The sequence below is a fragment of the Melanostigma gelatinosum genome, assembly GCF_949748355.1.
Source record: "Melanostigma gelatinosum genome assembly, chromosome: 13".
NCBI classification, from domain to species: Eukaryota; Metazoa; Chordata; class Actinopteri; order Perciformes; family Zoarcidae; genus Melanostigma; species Melanostigma gelatinosum.
In genome coordinates, this window is record NC_136646.1 from 7,697,712 (window position 1) to 7,720,556 (window position 22,845).

At 43.9% G+C, this 22,845-nt stretch overlaps 1 protein-coding gene across 7 annotated transcripts; it reads left to right on the forward strand.

Moving 5' to 3' along the window:
- Positions 1-9,768: 9,768 nt before the first annotated feature.
- On the forward strand, positions 9,769-22,239 carry traf7 (TNF receptor-associated factor 7). Of its 7 annotated transcripts, XM_079281428.1 has the most exons (23): positions 9,812-9,869; positions 10,252-10,318; positions 12,070-12,205; positions 12,373-12,430; positions 12,561-12,652; positions 12,880-12,993; positions 13,142-13,234; positions 14,052-14,085; positions 14,180-14,402; positions 14,479-14,613; positions 14,745-14,840; positions 15,058-15,179; positions 16,622-16,701; positions 17,085-17,133; positions 17,444-17,571; positions 18,536-18,618; positions 18,726-18,765; positions 18,878-18,994; positions 19,971-20,093; positions 20,501-20,620; positions 20,938-21,069; positions 21,610-21,729; positions 22,142-22,239. In XM_079281428.1, the coding sequence occupies exons 4-23, from the start codon at positions 12,379-12,381 to the stop codon at positions 22,154-22,156; spliced, it is 1,968 nt and encodes a 655-aa protein (XP_079137554.1). In that variant the 5' UTR covers positions 9,812-9,869; positions 10,252-10,318; positions 12,070-12,205; positions 12,373-12,378; the 3' UTR covers positions 22,157-22,239. The 7 variants fall into 7 exon arrangements, with proteins under 7 accessions (XP_079137553.1, XP_079137552.1, XP_079137557.1 ...); XM_079281427.1 differs by lacking the exon at positions 10,252-10,318 and having other exon boundaries at positions 9,769-9,869; positions 12,370-12,430; XM_079281426.1 differs by lacking the exon at positions 10,252-10,318 and having other exon boundaries at positions 9,769-9,869.
- The last annotated feature ends 606 nt before the right edge of the window (positions 22,240-22,845 follow it).

The following is a 22,845-nucleotide window of genomic DNA, read 5'->3' on the forward strand; positions in this document are numbered from 1 at the left end:
AGGATTTGCATGAACTTCAAAAACGTAACATTTATTAGATCCATTCATGTTGCGATAAACTGAGACAATCGAGTATCTAGGCATGACCGCGAAAATCAAGGCGAAGGCAGTCTTCTTCAGAAGCAGATTGTTGAGAAGAAGACACACCTTGTTGGCTTGCACATGGAAAAGGTAAGCAGAAATCCACCATCATCCGCCTAAATGTAAAATAATATGTGCATAAATGTCTTCAGCTCTTAGCTAACGTTAACTAGCTAGTTGTTCTGTTGAGGCTATTTGTTATTTTCGACCAAACTTAAAAGCCAACAGTCCCCATGTGCACGGCTAGCTGTGCCGCGTTAGCGTTAGGTTGTCTCCTTTTTTGCAACCTGCCTCATAACCTGCCATTGTGAACGGTAAGCTATTGACGAGGTAACGACGAGGTAATGACGAGGTAACGTGTTACCGACATATTATAAGGTGTTCACAACTAGCTAACAAATGTTAATGACGTTGGCATACTTCCTGTAGAGTTAAATTAGCGCGTGTGGACTTGTGTGCTGCAGACCTCAGTGTGTGTTTGACTTTCTCCCGCATGTGTAGATTCACTGTCCCTGTGTTAGCCGTGCTAACGTTAGCCGTTTCTTACTGCTTACGTTAGCCTGCTTACTGCTAACGTAAATTTCAGGGAAACTTAACCTTTCCCTGAGATTTGCACGGTTTTATTAGACTGTTCACACCAGTGATGCCCTGCAGGGTGATGTTGTGGACTTGTGTGCTGCAGACCTTGCAGTCTGGGTGGGTTTGACTTTCTCCCGCATGTCCCTGTGTTAGCCTGCTTACGTTAGCCGTTTCTTACTGCTGCCGAATGCAGCAGACGTAATACACGCGTGTCTTGTTTACTTTCTAAGCTAAGCTAAATACTAGCAGAGTTTGGGTGAGGGTGGCTGAGTTTGATTAGCCGAATATGGATACAATTTGACCGGATTCAAATCAGAGCCTTCGCGCTACGTTGCACACTTTGGAGCCGAGATATCTCAATGTTTTTACGGACAGCGACACGGTCTCTCTCTCTCTACAACCAACCACAGCTAAAGTCATGGAGTAGCGTTACCTGAGGAAAGCGGGTACGATAGTAGTTATAAGCTGTGTGGACATCCATTGCCAAATAATCTAGAGTCACCGTAACCGTGCACTTTATCACTGTAAGTATTGTTTTACCATATGTTCCAGAAAGAGTTATTTTTGTACGATAGATGAATGCTCATTGTCTATATCAGGGGAATTTGTTTGAAGATAAGTGTATGTGATTTATTAGTGAATAAGGGCAGCGTGTTGTGATGCAGAACATGTTGAATTCTGTGTTTTTACTGAGGACGTTACTACAGGCCCGATTTTATTTATTTTCCGATTGGTTCTCTTTTCAATGAAAGAGATGTTAATGTTAAAGATGTTAAAGATGTTAATGTTAAAGATGGGTAACATTTATATTCGTTAATAATATTGAATTGAAGTAAATGTATCTGGTTTTTTACATGATGAATCTTTACAAATATGCTGTGTTTTTACAAAGAGCAGAAAGTCACAGTGAGAAAATATATATAATCTCGAGATGAATCGATACTCGTTTTTACAATCACATCGTAGCCCTCTGAATCAGAATTGAATTGTGAGGTGCCTAGAGAGTCTCACCCCTAAATATTACCCCCAAGGAATTGAAACTTGTGCCTTCAAATGTAATTTATTTTCACTTCAATGCACTAGTTTAGCTAGTGAACGTTAGCTACTTTCCTTAACTAACTTTTTCATCAAGACAACTTAATAACTTAACCTTCATGGATATTAATTGATTGTTCTATCTGACTTTATTACAGCAACTTCTGACTGCAAAAGTGTCCTGTGTCTGCTATCCAGCAAAGAGTGTCCTGGTCAACCTCACTGACTGCACCATCCCACCGCAAGCGTGTCCTGGTCAACCTCACTGACCTGCCAGAAGGTGCATGAAACGGTGACTGTTTCTGACTGAACAAGCGATTCCAATGTCCGATGGTCTAGCTAAATTAGATTTGCCTAGTTCCCGTGTGTTTAAAAAAAAAAAAGTGCAACCAGCTGCTAGTAAAGCGTGCTCTTTCCGTTGCTAGGTCAGTTGGAATGTTAGGTCGGTCAAAACATAGCTTCTACAAGCAAGGGGCAGTACATGGTCGGTCTCAGCTTATCACATTCTTGTTTTAATATTTGTTTTGGTTTTGTTTGGCTGAGGGGATGTGGAGGTGTAAGGAGTGTAGTGTATCTCTATCTAGCAGATATGAGCTACTAAAACATATTAGACTACAGCACCGGCACAGGCAGCGCTATCCATGCCCACACATAAACTGCCCATGTAGTTTTAAGACATGGAATGCTTTGCACATTCATTTAAGTAGAGTCCATCCTCAACAAAACTCCCAGGAGCTGCTAGAATTGTCAACATTCAGTTGTCATTTGTGCACTTGTATTGATCTTCCTACAGAGAAGGATTATTTTTTACACATTTGCACTCATTTGAAGAGTCACGAAACTGTTACTTGTATGTTTGGGGGTTGCAGTTTTCAAACTAATGTTTATGGAACATTTCACTCTCACAAGACCAGGAAACACAATCCACATACGTTAAAAGATTTCAAGCCAGGTGTAGTTACAACCACTCAAGTTTCACAAGAATCCTGTGATAATCCTGAGGAAGATGAACATACTCAAGATAACCCTGCAGTTGAAACAGACAGTGCATGTTCAAGTAGTGACGTGGGTGTAAATACAAACTTACCAGAAGTGATTGAGCAAAATTTTGCTGCAGCGTTGCTCAAGTTAGAACATTTTGCACATGTGCCAGGCACAAAAATTAATGACTTCTTAGAGGAACTGCACTACTTGTTAAGCTCTGCAACATTGCCTCTCTCAATTAACATTATTGAAGGTGTATTTCAGAAACATAGTTCCACAACTGATAAGTCTCTGATAACAGAAGTAGCCACTGCTCTCTGTGCATCTAACCCCGTGCTCAAAGCCATAGGGAAGGGTGGTCCCCTAAGCACATCTTATCTCCGGAACAAGTATTATAAAGAGAGCTTTAACGTTGTAGAACCCATTGAGTACATACTTGATGCCAAGGAAAACAGAAGTTTTCAATATGTGCCGGTACTAAAGTCTTTGCAGCAGCTCTTTGATAGGAGAGAAGTTGTGGACACTGTTGTTGAAAACCACAGAGCACAGCAGAGTAATAGGGTGACTGGTAAACAACATACTTACAAATCTTCTCAGGATGGTTCACACTTCCAAGAAAACAGTTTTCTGTCAGGGGATGAGTTGAGAATTTTGTTAACTTTATACATTGATGATTTTGAGGTTTGCAATCCTCTGGGTACTTCTCGCAGGAAACATAAGCTTTGTGGAGTCTACTGGACTTTGAGTAATTTGTCTCCAGGCTCACATTCATCACTATCCTCTATTTACTTGGCAGTCTTGTGTAAAACTGATGATGTGAAGAAGTATGGTTATGACCGTGTTTTACATCCTCTTCTTCACGATATGAAAACTCTGGAGCAAGAAGGAGTTTTCATTCCATTGCTTGGCAGAAGTCTTAAAGGCACAATTCAGGTTGTTGTGGCAGATAACCTGGGAGCTCACGGTATAGCTGGTTTCAATGAGAGCTTTTCTGGTGGGTATATCTGTCGATTTTGCACAGGAATAAGAACAGACATCCAAACAAAAGAGGTAAAGTCTGGTGCATTCAGTCTCAGGACAAAAGAACTCCATGACTCTCATGTGAAATCAGCTCAAGAGACTGGTGCAAGCTCTTTTGGGGTGAAAAGACATTGTGTTATCTCTGAAACTCTTGCCCACTTCAGTCTTCACACAGGCTATCCTCCAGATATTATGCATGATGTTTTTGAGGGCATAGTACCAGTAGAGCTTGCACATTGTTTGGCATTGCTGATATCCAAGAAATATTTCAATCTTGAAACCCTCAACAAATCTATCCTGCATTTCCCTTATAAGTGGGCAGACAAGACAAATAGGCCACATGTGATCCCACAAACGTTTTCTACAAGAAAAACAATTGGTGGGAACGCCCATGAAAATTGGGCACTGTTAAGACTGCTCCCATTCATAATAGGGCATCTGGTGCCTGAGGGCGACATGGCATGGCAAATACTGTTGGATTTAAAAGACATTGTAGAGCTTGTGGTTGCTCCTACACACACAGATGAGTCCATTGCCTATCTTGAGGGCAAAATTTCCGAGCACAGACAAAAGTACCAAGAAGTCTTCCCTCATGTGCAACTGCTACCAAAACATCATTTTGTAGAGCACTATCCACAACTGATCAGGATGTTTGGTCCTCTTGTGGGACTCTGGACAATGCGATTTGAGGCTAAGCACAGTTTTTTTAAGCAGGTTGTGCGACACACTAATTGCTTTAAAAATGTGCCCCTCTCCCTGGCTATGAAGCATCAGCTAATGATTTCATATCACTTGAGATCAGCTAGGTTTGAAAAAACTGCCCTAGAGATCACCAATGTCTCAACAGTTCCTGTGGCTGTTTTGAAACAAGAAATAGCTCAGATTATTGAACATAACTTCCCTGGTACAGTTGAAGTTCACCTTACTAAGTGTGTGTCTAGCAAAGGTGTAACATTCAGAAATGGGATGATGGTTGTTCATGGTTCTACAAGTGGACTGCCTGACTTTGGAGAGATTCTTCAGATTTTCATTGTACAGGACAGAGTGTATTTCATGGTGAGAAGGTTCGCTGGGTGGTACAGGGAACACTACAGAGCCTTTGAGCTGAGTGCCTGTCCAGCCCGAGAAACTGTTTTGATTGAGCTTTGTGAACTGGCGGATGACTACCCTTTGGCAGACTACTTTGTTGGACCTTTCAGAATGGTGACATTAAAAAGACACATAGACATATAAGGTGTGGTAACCTTCAGATTAAATGTTGAATGTTTATTTTGTCCTCTCATTGCTCTGTTGAAATTCAGATCTACCCTTGTTAAAACATTTAGTCTTTCCTCATTTACAGACTGTTGTGAAATGGCTTCTCCAGTGAAGCTCAGAATCATTCTTGGAGAAAACAATTCCCAGAGATTGATCCTTCCAGATGGGATTCCAGAGTCTGTCAGTGAACTCATACAGCAAATAAAGAGGCAGTGTGGAGTAGAAGGGGACTTCAGGCTTCAATTCATGGATGCTGAGTTTGGGAATGAATTCAGCAACTTGATCTCAATATCAGATGTCCAGGACAGAAGTTCCATTAAGGTCATCTTTAATTCATTTGCGCTTGGTGGCTTCCCGGGCCCTCCCTACTCAGCTTCTGCTGCCACCTCCTCTCTCGATGAATTATCATCCCTTTCATCTGGTCGCTCTTTTGACACTGACATATTGTCTTCTCCTGAGGCCACCTCCTCAAGAGCCTCTGGATGGCCCATTGTCTTCCATGTGCCCCGTTTCTCTTACGATACTGAGCTACAGCTGGACAGGGCCAACGCTGCTTTTAAAGAAACTGGAACTTTGTTGAATCCTGATAATAAACTTAAATCTAGTATGCTTGATGGCTTAACTGAAAAAATCATCCAGTACAAAGTGTACCTCTCTGACAGAGAGTTTGAGGATGTAGCAGAAGCTCTTGTGTCAACACATCCATGTTTGAAAGAACCAGGTTCCGTCACTGGATTTGGCGGATGGAAGACAAGCTTGAAATATAAACTTGGTAACTACCGAACAAAGCTCAGGCGGCTTGGATGCCCAGAAGTTGCAGTAAATGCCCTAACACACAAACCCGATGGCAAATGCAGTCCTGCATATGGTGTGAAGAAGCCAAGAAAAGCAGAAGTGAATTACTGCCCCACCTATCCATCCGGTGAAACAGCAGAGACGCTAGAGAAGATGAGAGTGGCCCTCCTCTCAGAAGTACAGAAAACAAACAATGCACACAAGGTGGCGACGATGATGGAGAAGACCTTTGCACACAGAAGGCAAGAAGTCGTTCAAGAGGCACCCATGATAGCCGCTTTCAAAACAAGGTGGCCAGCTCTCTTCAATGTGTGTGAGGTAAGTGAAGGACCACCCCCTTTTTTACTGTGAATACTTATGGACTGCACTGAATGTGCCGTATAAAAGACATATTGGCAGATAAGTAACTCATAAACTTATTTTCTGAAGGCCAGAACAGTGGCATTTTTAATCAGGAAAGCCATGTACAGATAAATACATGTATTGTGCATTTGCATGTCTTGAACGGATTGAACTGCAATATCAAATGTGTACCTAACAACAGTGAAAACAAAATAGCCAAACTAATTTCTTTTTTTGTGTAGGTGAATGCAGAATTCAAGAGAATCACAACGATCAATCTGCAGTCAAAGTTCTTCTCCCAGCTGGATCTTCACTCTGAAACCCTGATCCAGGTGTATGCCAAGAAAGGTGGAGTTCAAGGGAGAAAGATCAAGACCATCATGGTACCCATAACCCAGGTATGATAACAATGGAAAAGTTAAAGAGAAGCTATTCTACTCATAGAGCTTTTGTATTTTTTTACTTCCCCGTTGCTCTTATTGGTTGTGTGTACCTGTTGATAATGCCCCTTGGTAATTGAAAATGAACTGAGAGGTTCCAGAATAATACGCATTTCTGAAATTAGGGTGGTGATGCCAGGCTGTGATCGGCAGCGAACATTCAAAAACCTTGGGAGATTAATAAGAAACTTTAGGAAAGTTTTAGTTGAAGTCATAGGCGCCAGCAGCTACTGGATCCCAAGGGTTCGCATACTAATGCACACACAGATATTGCATGGTTAATCATTGTGATTAATAAGCTGGTTGGTTGAGATGGTGTTCCTAATGTTATTTTATTTTGCATATTTTCTCTTATCTGCATATCTAGACTGACAGCGTTGACGTCAGACGAGAATGCGTCCTCAAAGGTCTTTGTGTCTACCTGAACGAAGATCCAGAGAAGCTGGTGATGGAATACAAGGTATGTTCATTTACCTTTATCTTTATTTGGGGATGATCACAGTTTGAATAGATGTGGTTTCCTCTTGGTTGCCATTAGCTTTAAAGACGTGAAACTTTTTTTACCTTAGTAATGCTAGAATAACAACCACTGATCTCATGGTAACAGACAAGCCACTGGTAGGGCTTAGTCATTGAAGTAGCTCACCATGGCTCAGTGAAACAATTTAATATCAGGTAGTCATAATGTCTTTTAATTATGTGAATAGTTATTGATAGCTGTTTATACAGTAAAATGAACATGTGCAATAAAAATGGGATGTAATGCACATGTGAAAAATTATTGACACTGTTGATTGTTTTGTCACAGAATATCGAAAGCAGTCAAACGGCCATGGCAGAGACAGTCTTTGGAATCCTTGTCATTCGCAAAGAAGGTGCAGAGCCCAGTGATGACCCCGAGGATGTTGGAATCATTCTGGAGGGAGTGGAAGTGCTAGATAAGTTGGGAAATGTACCTTTTGCGGTGTCAATGTTGCTTGCGCTTGTGTATGCTCTCAACCTGAGCTACCCTCCAGAGCTCAAGTACACCTTCGAAGCTCTGCAGAAGATAATGATGGAACTAGATGGAAACAAACTATCCATAAAAGGACAAGCTCTCAAAACAAAGCTTTCCCGTTAGTTTGAGACTGCCGACTGATGGCTAAAGCAGATAAGAAACTTCTGTGTCTCTGTGTTATTTTCTGTATTCCTGTGAGTTCACCAGGACATTAAACGACAGCAAGTTCGTAATTGCAAATGTTTTTAGAGGAATGTTTGAAACCTTTTTAGAGGAATGTTTGAAACCTTTTAAGAGGAATGTTTGAAACCTTTTAAGAGGAATGTTTGAAATCTTTTAAGAGGAATGTGTGTACAAAGACAAATTCTTTAGAGTTCAGGTCGAGACTGTTTTTTTTAGACCGCTTGTTATTTTTCAACTGGACCAAGATCCACTATGTTGGCACTTTCAAAAATAACTGAAGCAGTGTACTTTATTATTTTGATATTTCTATGTCATAGAAAGTTGAGAAAAGTTGTAATTTTGATATGTATCTTTGCGAGCAACTGCTCGTTAAAACATTATTCAGTGCCTACTTTGAGAAATACAATTATATTGCAACATCTCCCATTTGTCTTGTTATGTTTCCAGGCTGTATATTTTGTTAAAACATAAGTTTCAGTTCTGGTTCATGGTAAAGATTTAAAAAATGTTAACACTCAAAAGTTATTTTTAGAGTTACCTTAGCTAAATCATGGAAATTATTTCAACACGATTAAACTACGAGTTGTCAGGTGCTTGTATGGGTCTATAGACTACACAAAAAAAACACGCTTTCAAGGAACTTAATTAAATCATGGAAAGGATTTCCACATGATTAAAATGCTTTCTTTAAGCAAAAAGCAATTATGTTGGTCCAATATAATTTACTTGGGCCAGATCAACGTAATTTATTAGGGTTAGTCCAACCTATTTTACTTGGGCCGGATTAAATTAATTCATTTGGGTTGGTTCAACTTGACTAATCTAGAATAAGTCAAACCAACCCTATTAAATTGAGTTGGACACAACCCAAGTAAATGCGTTGAACCAACCCTATTAAATTAAGTTGATCCTACTCAAGTACTTTAAGTTGGATCAACATAATTGTTTTATACTTAAAGAAAGCATTTTAATCATGTGGAAATCCTTTCCATGATTTTATTAAGTTAGTTGAAAGCATCGTTTTTTTGAGTGCATCTGTGGGAGAACTCAATAACTTTCACACCTATCAAATAAAAGCACGATCTGGCCTGCGTGTCTATTTGACTGCAATGCTGCAGCATAATTCAGTAGATCTGACACAGAGCCCTGATGAAAAAACACAGAGAGAGTCATTCATGACCTGAAGGAATGAGTGTGATGCAAAGAGATCATTTTTACTACAATATCACATGGACATGCTGACAGTGTCAACTTACAGTGGCCTCAAACACTCTTCCATCCTATCATTCTCGTCCCTCCTCCATCAGTGCCCACTCATTCGCTCTATAGATTTCCACAGTCTACACATTTTCAAGGAAATATTACATGTGCAAGCTGTGGAAGTTTAGATTAATCCTGTGTTGTTGAAGTACGTTGTGCATATTGCGTCTACCATATTAAATTATTATTCAAATTCCAATGTGCAATTGTACATGATCATATAAGTTACAGTGTATTTTGTAGGCTACATATTACACGCCTTGTGTTGTTTTTGGTGCATTGTTTTCAGTAAATCTTTCCTTGTAACACAGACATTATTTTCTATATATTTTACGCACTATTTAATTACTATCACCTTCCTATATTGAATCATACTGTGCCTCTATTAAAGCATGCTCGTGAATATAATGTTCTCTTCTTGTATTATGACATATTTTGCATGCAACAGAATGGTTCTGTGTTTTGTTTTTTTCTGTGATTGTTGGTCAGTAGCGCTCCACATCACACCACCTTTGCAGTGCACGTGCGCTCACTGTAAAAACGTGATGGCGGCTGTCGCATGATGGCTCGGTGTGCGCAGGAACCAATAACAGCGCGGAACCGGGGGAAATGTGGATGTATTTGGGAGTAGTGCGTTTTGCAGTTGGTTTGCGGAATTTACTGACAGCACCGAGTCCAATGGCAGCTTCGCGAAGTGGATTGTGGGGCCCGTAGTCAGACAGCTGAGAAAAGAATGCTAATCGAGGGCACCGCCGTAAGCGCTTCTACTACACGTCCCAGAACACACTGCGGTATTGGAGCGGTGTGTATGTGAGGCAGAGGCAGCTAGAGCGACAGAGAGGGGTAGATTTAGAAATTCGTCTGCAGACTTGGTGCTGCGCTTTTATAGAAAAATGGTAAGTACACGAACTGAAACCCAGACGTTTTGTTGAATAATGGCCTCGTTAGCTATAAAACAACGCAGGCACACCGTTGGCTGTTAGCAGAGTTCGCCAAAGGCCGTTAGTAGCAGTGATTGCTGACAGAAAATGTACCAACAGCTAGCTAACTTAAGCTAGCAAATGAGCAAATTGCTCGCAGTTTTAAACGGCCGTTGACAAGATGACTGTCGATAAGAAAGTGCACTGTGTGCCATTGTTTACAGTAGCTACCTTGCGAAACGCTGTTATACGCTATATACCATACTTATTTGTCGGTGTTTGAACATTAAGCTAGCTAGCTGTCAGTATTCAACTTTGGTCCGTTGTGTGTGTGTTCCGCCCCCTTCTCCGTGTCCAGGCTCCTCTTTACGGGAACCTCCTGCCTTGTGAAAAGAGACAGTGACGCTGCTAGGAGCGGATTAGAGGTCCTGGATAGTTTCATTGGCTTGATTCTGCAACCTAGTACCATATGAGCCCCACGGTCCTGCATACCTTTCTGTTTACATCAGCATCTAGTTGTCCGGGTCACTGGTTTTTGCCTGTCACTTTTTCCCCTCTCCCCTTTGTCTCTGTGTTGCTCCCTCCCTCTCTCCCTGTCTCCCTCGCCCTGTGTGTTTGAGGGGTTGCAGATGCTGGTCACTGGACAGTTTCCGTCATTAGATTGTTCATAGGACCCTGGGTTAGTGCTGCCTTCAGTCAGACAGCTGTTTTGTGTTTTTTTTCCCCTGCTGCCTTAGCTCTGTGTATGTCTCAGGAGGAGGGTCATAAACCTACATGAGGGGTCATCAGTGCAAATAAATGTTAATTTACAATGTACAGTTTAAGTAGAAAACCAGTTAAGATTACTTTTTGTTAAAATGTGAACTTCCTCCATTCAGCGTTTGCTGCTGAGATTGTGAGTTTTTCATGTATTAGTTTTGTGTTTAAGCATGTAAATATGTCATGCACATTATTATATCACTTTTAGCAAAACCTGGAACTCCTTTGGAAATAATGAACGCAGCTTTCAGAACACGGGTGTGATATTGATAAGAACATATCCACGGACAAAAGACTTGGACAAACGACAAAGCTAGTCTTATCACAACATCAATATTTGATGATTATGTTGCCCGGTTTTAGGAACAATATTCGTTTCTGAGCGTTAAATTACTGACTGAACTTCCTGTATTCAGCCATTGCAGACCAAATATGTGCTTAGAGTCTCATTTTGTTTCACACTTCTGCAAACTAATTTAAAAACAATCCAGTTGAACAAAGTAAACCATAAAAAACATATTTGCTGTTCTGACTTGAGTGGAATCATTATGTTGGATTGTGTAGTTGTGCTTGAGACCGGTAAAGTAGGTCAAACATATATCCAACAACAGTAGCTCCACTGTACATGATCCATAATGCACTGCCTCTCATCTTACATAGCGTTCAGCTGTCCTGTAGCAACTGGCAGTCTGACCTTTCTTGGGCCAAGTGTTGGTGTGTGTTTTCTCTCTCTCTGTTAAAACACAAAGCCGACTTATGGCCGGCATTATGTATCGATCCTGATTTCAGTCAGGCTCCTGTGCTGTTGCTCAGAATTGTTGTGCTATGTGTCTCAACCATAGACTGTATATAAGAAGTGGACATCGTTATTGTGACATCACCCTTTGGTTTGTGGACTACGGTTTTGAAGCCTCGAGTTCGGCGATTATGTATTTTTGCAACCAGTGAAAGGAAGTGACCATATTTGGACTGCGGAGGCATAGAGACGCTGTGAACTGCTCTGGTAGCAGCAGTAACCTGTTCATCACAGAAAGACTGCCCTAAAGCATACTCCGCTTTATGATCTATTTGACTCCAAATGGACCATAATGTACTAAATGAACATCATGCTGTATTGAAGAAGACTTGGAACTAGAGATTGAGACCATAAACTCATGTTCACAATGTTTACTGAGGTAATGAATCAAGAGAGAAGTAGAGTCATTTTCTCATAGACTTCTATATAATCTGCCTTGTTTTTCGACCAGAGGAGTCGCCCCCTGATGGCCAGTAGAGAGAATGCAATTTTTAAGACGCTTCCACATTGCCGCCTGGTCACAACATATTTCCCTCACTGTCCTCACTAATGCCACCCCCCCTCCCCCCTTATTTCTCTTCACCTCTCTGCACCCTTCCTTGTCCTCTTTCCTCTCCCTAGGCCTAGCAGTCCAGCTAACTGCTAACTGTTCATTTGTGTGTGCTTCGAGCAGTGGTGAGACTCCTCCCTACAACCGATACGCCGGAGGAGCAGCGGCAGCCGCCACAGCAGCCCCCCAGCAGACTCTGGCACCAAGGTGAGAGATGATAGTGTGACTTGGGGAGACATTTTAATGAAATGCCCAGATTATACTCATGTTGTGTGATGTATTCCTGTGGTGATGTCTCTTTTTGTTGAAATAATTCTATGCTGTAACTCCATACCAACTTATCTATCCATACAACCGTCCTTTCTTCGCAGCAGAGCAGGATGGAGGCTTCGTTCGGCCCTACCTTCTCAGCCGTGGCTGCCGGAGCGAAAGGTGATAACGCAAATAATATCCCCCTCTATAAATGCTCTCTTTTTCTGCGTCACAGCTTCTCTCTTTTGCTTGATAGTCCTCCATCGTTCTTTGTTTTGTTTGTTGAGAATTTGCCCTCTTGTGTTTTCAGCCGAAGGGTCCAGCAGCTACAAGCAGCATAGAAGAACTCCCTCCTCCTCAAGCACTCTGACCTACTCTCCCCGGGATGACGACGACGGAATGGTACACACAAAGCCTTTTATGTTTCCATGCCAAGTCAAGTTAATGGGTTCAAAAGCTCAAAGACATCAACATTTATTATGAAGTTCCGCAAAGCTGATCATTTTGGAAGAGCGCCGGGTTAAATTTACATGTGAAAGTGGCAATTTTCAGAGTTTCCGACAGAATCAGATTATATTTGTGGCCGTGTGGATAGGCCGTGACCTCTTCTCTGCCTCTCCTCCTCCCAGCCTCCTATTACTCCTCGGAGGTCAGATTCCGCCATCTCAATCCGATCTCTCCACTCCGAATCTAACATGTCTCTGCGCTCCACTTTCTCTCTGCACGAAGAGGAGGAGGACACGGTACGACCCCTTAGCACTAACATATATCACATATACGACATCAAACGCATGACCACAAACGCATAAACGTGTAAAGAAACGCAGCGAAGAGCCAGTTTTGGAAGTGAAACCACTCCAAATTAAGAAACAAGCGTGTGTTTGTGTGCAGGAGCCCCAGGTGTTTGCTGAACAGCCATCCGTAAAGCTGTGCTGCCAGCTGTGCTGCAACGTCTTCAAGGACCCCGTCATCACCACATGTGGGGTGAGTTTATTTCTGTCCTTTCCAGCCTTTCCTCCATCATCATCACTCTCTTTGCCCTCCTCTCTTCTGTCAGATTTTCTTATCTTTTTCTTTTAAAGTTACAGAGAGGAACTTTTAACTGGTTATGAAACAGTCTCAAATTAGTACTGATGCCTCGACATGACCTTCATTAGTAAACGAGACCATCAGCGAGAAGATTGGCTATTTCAATATCGTTTTTCTGAATGCTTTTCATCGGTGTCACCGGCTCAGATTCTGGCCAAATCAGATGAAATAATGCAGGTTAGCCAGAAACTCCCTCAGCGCCGAGTCCAGGCCCAGATGCGGCTTCGATGCCACCTTCGACCTGCAGTCGGAGCTCCGGCGGGAGGAGGAGAGCTCAGCTCCCAGCAGCAGCTGCTCCTCCTAGGCCGGGAGCAGAGCTTCTCCTCGCTGCTCCGCCGGTACCCTGTGGGAGCCAACACCACGCTGCTGGAGGACCAGATCGTCTTGCTGGGCTCCGTTAGAGGGAAGGGAGGCATGGGAGAATCAGAACAAGGAGTCAGACCCTGCTGCTGTAGAATGAGAGGATTTCTAAAGGGACCCTGGTGCTTGGAAACACGACCACTTTTGTCCACAGGGGCCGCCAAAATCAACGCAAAATGGAAGTTCCTTGTAGTAACTTTAAACTCGGCTCTCCCTTCATGAAAATATCTTTTTAAAAGTAACAATTGAAATCAAGGGTGGTAGATTTTGGTAAATGGTTAGTTGTTTTAAAACTTACTCAAATAAGAGAAAATATGAACATTTCAACATGCTTGTCTTCCTTCCTCCTCAGCACACCTTCTGCAGACGATGTGCCTTGACTTCAGGTGAGACTTAATAAAACGCTGCTTGATTTGTTTTTGACGTGCCGGCGCCGTGGCAAACGTTCTAACCTTACGTTCATGTGCGTCCTCCTCACAGACAAGTGCCCAGTGGACGCGGCTAAGCTCACGGTCGTGGTCAACAACATCGCGGTAGCCGAGCAGATCGGAGAGCTGTTCATTCACTGTAAATACGGCTGCAGGGCCACGGCCAGCGCTGCAGGCGGGGCCGCGGCCTCCACCTCCACGGTGGCCGGGAAACCCGGAGCGTACGAGGTGGACCCGCTGGGCTGCCCGTTCACCATCAAGCTCTCCACGCGCAAGTAAGGACTGAGGGTTTTAAAAAGGATTGATCACATTGCAAAAAGCTGTTTATTCAAATGTCTCCCGTCTCTGCAGAGAACACGAGGCCAGTTGTGACTACAGGCCGGTCCGCTGCCCCAACAACCCTTCCTGCCCCCCGCTGCTCACCATGAACCTGGAGGCTCACCTCAAAGAGTGCGAGCACATCAAGTGTCCACACTCCAAATATGGGTGAGTCCTTAAAACACCACCACACACTTTATTTTACTGCATGTTATGCTGCTGCACACTATTTGTCTGTCAATGCGTATTACACACTCGTCTACCTTCCACTCATCGGCCTCTCGTCTTCTCCCCGACAGCTGTACGTTCATCGGTAACCAGGACACGTACGAAACACACCTGGAGGTGTGTAAGTTTGAGGGTCTGAAGGAGTTTCTGCAGCAGACTGATGACAGGTGAGCAGACGTACTCGAGCTATTTCCTCATCCCAAGACCCGAGTGCATCCAAGTATTTGTCAGATTGATTGGTGTGTTTACAGAGTGTTCAGCATGTACTTTTCACTACGTCAGTGTATTTAGAACCTTGATGAAACTCCTTAACTCTTATGAAGTCGTCATTGTCTCCGTTTCCCATCCGTCTGTTTGAGATCTCTGACCTTTGACCCTGTTTAGGTTCCACGAGATGCAGCTGACTCTGGCCCAGAAGGACCAAGATATAGCTTTCCTGCGCTCCATGTTGGGCAAACTGTCTGAGAAGTTAGATCAACTAGAGAAGAACCTGGAGCTCAAATTCGGTAAGATACAGAAGAGACGGACTTTGGTCTGTTTTACCCGCTTATTCAGCACAAACGAGCCGGGACTAAGAATGCATCCTTTTTTAACATTGAAAGGGGTTATGTGCAGAAGTGAGCTAACAAAGTGACCGATGCTACTTTGACGCTTCCTGCATTTGCTTTATGTGAAGGCAGAGGTGTTACAGTGACTATAGCAGGTAGCTTACGTCACATTGAAAGTACTGTTTATGTTTTTCTAACGGTCGATATCGACCTTTTCTGCACTTTTTGTGAGGAGGTCATTTTGAAACTTTACATGGATACATTTTATTACATAATAAATAACATAAGGGATGGGAGAGGGAGAACGACTGAGCCGTGCACAGGCCAGGTGGTTTGGCAAAGAGGTTTTAGAAGCATGTAATCAAGATGAGGGAAGCTTGTTTTACGTGGACACACAGACGGAGGACAGTTAGTGCAGCATCGGCTCTGAGTGTTTAAAATGTGTTTATCACATTCCATAAACCTTAAAAAAACAAAACAAAAGAGCACTGGTTTCAGATCAGTGCTCAGGATCTGAGTTTGGGTTTGTGAATCTGTATCAGTGGAGAGGAAGCTGGGTTTTCATCAGATCACGTCTCACTCTTGCACTGCAATACAATTACCGTAAATTCTGGCATATAAGCCGCTACTTTTTGTCACACGCTTTGAGACTGCGGCTTTTACACCGATGCGGCCAATTGATGGATTTTCACAGGCTAACTAGCTTTGTGCCGCCAACACATTTAACCTCGTCCAGTGTCGAGCCTCGGGTTTTCACCTGCACGAAGAAGCCTTCCAGTTCGTTCCTCGGAGATCAACAGTGAAGTCTTGGCGATCTTGTGTCGAGGCCTGGGTTTCACACAGTCGATCCAGCCTGCCTGCCAGACACTTTCCGGCTAAGATCAGAGCGGAGCGCGAGGACGCGCCTCTGTATGTGACGTGACTATTTCCCTGTCTGCTTCGTCTGCCGCTCAGAGGATTCAGCCACTTTCTGGCTTGGACCTGTGCGGAGCGCGTGGAGACGCCTCCTAGTTGACTTTTACTATTTCCCGTTTTTCCCCCGTCTGAGAGAAATGAATCATCTTGGTTTGAAATAGAACTCTGCTGTCCTGAGTCTGCATTTGGGTTCTTGAACACACCACATCATAACAATCTCATGTTTCAACGCGGACACCTGCGGCTTATAGACAAGTGCGGCTTATTTATGTACATTTTCTTTTTTCTTTTGAAAATTAGCAGGTGCGGTCTATATCTAGGTGTGCTCTATAGTCCGGAAATTACGGTAATAGGGGATTTTTACGACCTTCGAACTGTTGATGGATAAATATTGACTGGAGAAAGTTTAAGACCCCCCGGCTTGAGCACAGCATCCTCACTGCGTTTTCGCTCTCTCAAAGTTATCCTTCCTGTGTGTGTTTCAGACGTGTTGGATGAGAACCAGAGTAAACTGAGCGAGGACCTGATGGAATTTCGTAGAGACGCTTCCATGCTTAACGTAAGTGTGAGTGTGCACCTTACAAGTAGAAAGAGAAAACGTACGTGTGGGGGTGTGTGTGTGTGTGGGGGGGGGGGGGTGTGGGTGTGTGTGTGTGTTGCAATACGTGTGTACGTGTGTGTGTGTGTGTGTGTGTGTGTGTGTGTGTGGGTGTTGCAATACGTGTGTGTGTGTGTGTGTGTGTGTGTGTGGGTGTGGGTGTTGCAATACGTGTGTGTGTGTGTGTGTGTGTGTGTGTGGGTGTGGGTGTTGCAATAGGTGTGTGTGTGTGTGTGCGCGTGTATCTATGCGTGACAATGAAAGTTTGAATCAGCCAGACAGAATGAAAGGATCGCAGTATGTGTGCTGTAGCTGTAGAACAAATTGCTTAAAGTGTTGTCTCTCTGCAGGATGAGTTGTCCCACATCAACGCCAGGCTCAACATGGGAATCCTGGGTTGTAAGTGTCTGCCCGTCCGTCCTCCTCTTTAAAAATCCTCCTGTTGTTTTTTCATTGTCTCTCAGCAGAGTAAAACATTTGATAAACACGTTTTGAACCACTTCTGTTGACTTGAAATGGAAAACTCTTCTCTGGTTGTTCTTTCCTCCTCGCCCTTACTCCCACTCACCTTCCCTCACCGGTCTCCGTCTGTCCCTTTTCTTCCTCCTGTCCTCATCTACCTCTCTCCGCCTCGATTATATTCCTCCCTCGTTTCGCTTCCAATGAAAAACACACATCCAGTCTTTCCCGTCTCTGTGCCTGTGTGTAGCATACGACCCCCAGCAGATCTTCAAGTGTAAGGGGACCTTCGTTGGCCACCAGGGTCCCGTTTGGTGTCTGTGTGTCTACTCCACCGGAGACCTGCTCTTCTCTGGATCCTCAGATAAGACGATCAAGGTAGCGTCAACACACACACACACACACACACACACACACACACACACACACACACACACACACAGAGGAAATAAAGGAACGACATCAGCAATGCGTAAAAAGGGATTATTTTCCTTGATGCCAGGTGTTGGCGCAGCAGAGCGCCTACAAACTCATGGATGTACTCAAACTTCTCTGGAGTACATGTAGCAACACGGTGCTATTTCGGCCGTCGTCCACCTACTTCCAGAGAGATTCTGATAACTTCCGCCCACAACCTTGTTTTGTAACGGCAATCTGGAGTCATAGATTTATTTGAATGCTCATCACTTACTCAAGAACTGGAAGAGACCTTCAGTAGACATGAGCTGAAAAAAGGAGAGTTAGAAAAGTGTGTTATCTGCTGCAGATGGCGGTCGGCTTGTCCCTTAGTTTGGAGAGATAGACGGGAGTATAAGCACAAGAGCAACGCATTGTACTGCTGTGGACGAGGAACAGCAAAATGTAAAAACAATTCAAAATATCAGTTTAAGTGTACGTTATATTTAGAATATTTTCTCCCATTTTGGCTTGCAGTCAGACTTCAGCCCTTTTTCGGGGGGGAACTGAAGCTGTTGTATCGATCTTTGCTCTCGTCAAAGTCACGAGACTCCATTGATAAAATGAGTCATTTTAAGTCGCTGAACACAGAAGTGGCCGGTCTACCACTGCATCGAATGGTTGGTGAGTTTGAGTTAATGTGTGACTTTTACCCTTTTACAACACCAAAGTCACACAACAGCACTAACTAACCAACCAAGGCAGCGGTGGAAGAGTAACTTAAATCAGGTCTCTGTCAAAGGAGCCGGGTGGCTTTGAGAACAGCAGAGATAATGGCTTCAGTTCCCTTCAGAGAGGGTCGCCATCTATTGAAGGTATTACACCGAACTGAACTCCGAACTAGCCCTTTAAGAGGTATTTGTTCTGCATCTCCTCTTGCTCTCAGGTTTGGGACACCTGCACCACCTACAAGTGTCAGAAGACCCTCGAGGGTCACGACGGCATCGTCCTGGCGCTGTGCATCCAAGGGTAACACAATGCACACAAACAACACATCATAAGCTGCATGTCAACTGGGAATTATCAGCCCCCCCCCCCCCCCCCAAAGCATGACTCGATGCTATTTGTCTCCATAGGAACCGGCTGTACAGTGGCTCTGCAGACTGCACCATCATCGTAAGTGGCCACCGCCTCCCTGCTTCCTCTTTCTTTAAGGGTAAACTTGCACAATTGTTTTCGTTTGCTACAGAAGTTGTGCTTTTGTCCCTATGCTGTGCGTGTTGCGTAGGTGTGGGACATCCAGACCCTGCAGAAAGTCAACACTATCCGTGCCCATGACAACCCTGTGTGCACACTGGTCTCCTCCCACAACATGTTGTTCAGCGGCTCCCTGAAGGCCATCAAGGTACCGTGATGTCAAGTTCAGGTTTATTTAAAGTACGTTATCATATGAAAGTGCCTCAGCGGAGATGGTGAAGTGGCAAGGACAGGTCGAACATGAAATCATGCTCTGACAAATGACACCAGTGTTGGAGACGAGACAACTTGCAGGTCGTCCTGCTGATCTTTGTTTCTGAGCGTAACTTCCTTGCTGGGATCTGCAATAGAAGTGAGATTCCAGTGGAGTAAAAAATATGAATTACAGAATCAAATAAAGACCAGGAAATGGTTTTATTTCAGTGACTATTAGTTCTGACTGAAAACAAGTGTTTAAATGTGACTCTGTGAGGAGAGGCAGACGGTGAGGAGCAATGACTGTAGCCACGTTTTTGTTTCCATGGTTACAAGCCAGTGAGAGGAGATGATCGTGTTGCTTTGTGAGAGTGATGTCAATCCTCTTCAGACGGGACTTTCCTTTCTTACCCAACGAGCCGCCTCCTCCCGTCAGCTTCTTTCTGTTTCAGCTCAGTGACATCATGCTCTTCACTTTACTCACCACTGTGTAGCCGCCCTGCTCTCTCGCTCTGTGTGTGTGTGTGTGTGTGTGTGTGTGTGTGTGTGTGTGTGTGTGTGTGTGTGTGTGTGTGTGTGTGTGTGTGTGTGTGTGTGTGTGTGTGTGTGTGTGTGTGTGTGTGTGTGTGTGTGTGTGTGTGTGTCAAGTATTTAAAAAGGCCGTGAAAGCACAATGTAACTGCTCAAGTAATTACAGTCAGACAAATAAGTTCAACAGAATTCTATTTCCTAATATAAATAATGTCGATTTTATTGCAATATTGTTTTAATAAGTTCAAGTTTTGTTAGGTTTTGTTGTAGAAATATTCACAAACAACAGAAAAGAGGAAAAACTAAAATATAAGTAAATGAATAAAAATGTGGTGAGTGCTGCACTGAACTTCAATGAACTGTTTCACCATCTCCATGAACTGTATGTGTGTGTTCAGGTGTGGGACATCGTGGGTACGGAGCTGAAGCTGAAGAAGGAGCTGACCGGTCTCAATCACTGGGTCAGAGCACTGGTGGCCTCCCAGAACCACCTGTACAGCGGCTCATATCAGACCATCAAGGTAGGAGGTGCTCCAGATTCATCTGCCAGTGACGGGTTTGAAAGATGACTGGTGATCATTTTGGAGTCTGTGCAAAAAAAAAACAAGCAAACAAATGAATATAAAGCCAGAGGAAGGTAGTAAGAGTTCATACTGGCCCCAACGTTATGTAGAGTTGCACCAAAAATAAAGTCAGAGAGAGCTGTTTCTAGCTAATATTTGCATCGAGGTGCGCCTGTTGTCACCCCTGAGGTCAATCTGGGTGTTGATGTAAAGTACTGTGTGTGTGTGTGTGTGTGTGTGTGTGTGTGTGTGTGTGTCCCCTCCTCACTCGCTCTCAGCTCCATCCTCCTCGTTCTCTTTTAAAGTGTCTTATTCTTTACCCATCACCCTCTCTGACTCCCTCCGTTTCTCTCCCCGTCTGTCAGATTTGGGACATCCGCTCTCTGGAGTGTGTTCACGTCCTGCAGACCAGCGGGGGCAGCGTCTACTCCATCGCCGTCACCAACCACCACATCGTCTGTGGCACCTATGAAAACCTCATCCACGTAAGGGAGAGACACCCGCAGGATTTGCTCTTTTACTTTTCTTCATTGCTGCCTCACGAGCAAACGTAGAATGTGTCCCGCCCTCGCTCACAAGGCATGAGGTCGTTTCTGACTCCGATTATACTGAGCTGCTGTTTCCTCTCTCTTTCTCGCCCCTCTGAGTATTCAGATTATATTCACATACGTCTTCTCCTCTATAACGATGCGGTTAAATGCCCTCGAGACACATTAACGCCAGACCACAATTAAGCAGCTGCTTACTTTGACTCCGATGCCGTTGTTTTTCGTGACGATGATGGTGTTTGTCTTCTCTCCAGGTGTGGGACATTGAGTCTAAAGAGCAGGTGCGGACCCTGACGGGTCACGTGGGGACAGTTTACGCTCTCGCCGTGATCTCCACTCCAGACCAGACCAAAGTGTTCAGCGCCTCCTACGACCGCTCACTCAGGGTGTGTGTGTGCGTGTGTGTGTGTGTGTTTGCACGTCTCGTGTGGAGAGACGGAATATACTTCATTCATACACATGTGATGTTGTGTTTGTGTTACCCTGACAACATTTTTATCTTTTGATCGTTTTGGCCCTGTTAATGCATATGGCATGAATTTTGGCAAGGGTGCGACTTTCTTTTCAAATTAAATTCAATTAATTTTTGTGTCGCCGCGTAGCTGAAAATACACACTGTAATCATTGACATGTCCCAGAATGTGCATAATGTGCCATTTATATTTAGTTGTCCCTAATAAAACAGTGGCATTATGTAAACAAACTAGTATATAAAGGGCTAACATTCTGAAAATGAATGAATATTTGAAGTTGGTTGATAGATTTAACTTTGTGAAAGTGCAAAGAAATGGCAGTTTTGTCCTGTCAGTACACAAGAGCAACTTTTGGGATGCAATTAATATTATAACATCAAAACCTTTTACAGGAGAGGCTGAAAGTAGAGTTTGTACCAGATGCATCATGAAACATGTGTGCGTGTTATCCAGGTGTGGAGCATGGACAACATGATCTGCACCCAGACCCTGCTGAGACACCAGGGCAGCGTCACGGCTCTGGCCGTCTCCAGAGGGCGCCTCTTCTCCGGAGCCGTCGACAGCACCGTCAAGGTACCGCCGGTCATCGTCTCCTTCTGCTGCTCCACCTTCTCTTCATCCCGCTGTCCTTTTTGTTCTGCTCGAGGGATCCAGTGAAGCAGCTGTTGATGCTGAGCGTTCACCGCGTTTCTAACATCAGTCACTACTCGTGTTTCATCCATCCAGCATCCTTTCTTTACATCTCGTGTTCTTCAACACATCGAACTGAACCTTACAGACGTTGTAAAATAAGTGTCGGAAACAAAAGCATCACAAGTTCATATCACAAAAATGTGCTTTTTTTTAACAGCTATTCTGGATACATCTCAGTGTCCTTCTTGATCTTTCTTTGGGAACCCTTTTCTTTACAATGAAACGTCATTTCATTTTATAATATATTGCAACTTTGTTGTATTTTCTAATTTGATTTCTTTCTCTCTTCCAGGTGTGGACGTGCTAAACAACCCGTTAGTTCTGCAGGAGTCCAGTCGACTTCTTTACGAACGGTAACCTTTCCACATGACCCCCCCCCCCCCCCCCCCCACACCCGTTTCTTTGTTTGAGATTTAAACGGCCGCAGACTAATAATAACAACCGCCACTCCGGAAACCGTTTGAGTAAGTGTTGCTTTTAAAACTTCAAACGAGCCCTCCGACGGCCTTGACTGGATCGTCGGGCTCCGAGGGTCAACTCGAAGTCGCGCTCCTGACGGGACCTCATCACCGGTGCATGACGAGCTGCCTCACAGTTGCACCAAAAACCAAGATCGACTGGACGCTGCACCCGGGAAGCAGAGAGTTTTCAAACTCTAGTCCTGCTTCCTGCGGAAACACCTGCCGTTTAAGAACTGGACTGATGATGCCTGATGCTCACTGTTCAAATATATCTAAAGGCTGGTTTCACAAACGGGGAGCGACACCACACTCCTTCAAAGATCTGTACGTCATCCCGACCGCACCACAACCAAGACAAGGAATTGGGACGAGGTTATTTTGTGCAAATGAGGTTTTATGAAGTTTTATGTTCAAATGTACATGAAGATTACTTTGACCTGTGCTCGAGGTTTAGTCCCGATACACAGAACATGAAAGAGTTTAAACAGATGGTTTTTTTTGTATTTTCGCAATTCCCCATGAAGAAGCACCATCC

What these genes read in the sequence shown, in the direction of transcription:
- traf7 (XM_079281427.1), top strand. Translation starts at nt 12,379, where the DNA reads ATGGAGGCTTCGTTCGGCCCTACCTTCTCAGCCGTGGCTGCCGGAGCG. An exon ending in ATCAAGCTCTCCACGCGCAA is followed by an intron (nt 14,403 to 14,478) that starts GTAAGGACTGAG and finishes CCGTCTCTGCAG; the next exon opens with AGAACACGAGGCCAGTTGTG. An exon ending in GCTCATATCAGACCATCAAG is followed by an intron (nt 20,094 to 20,500) that starts GTAGGAGGTGCT and finishes CCCGTCTGTCAG; the next exon opens with ATTTGGGACATCCGCTCTCT.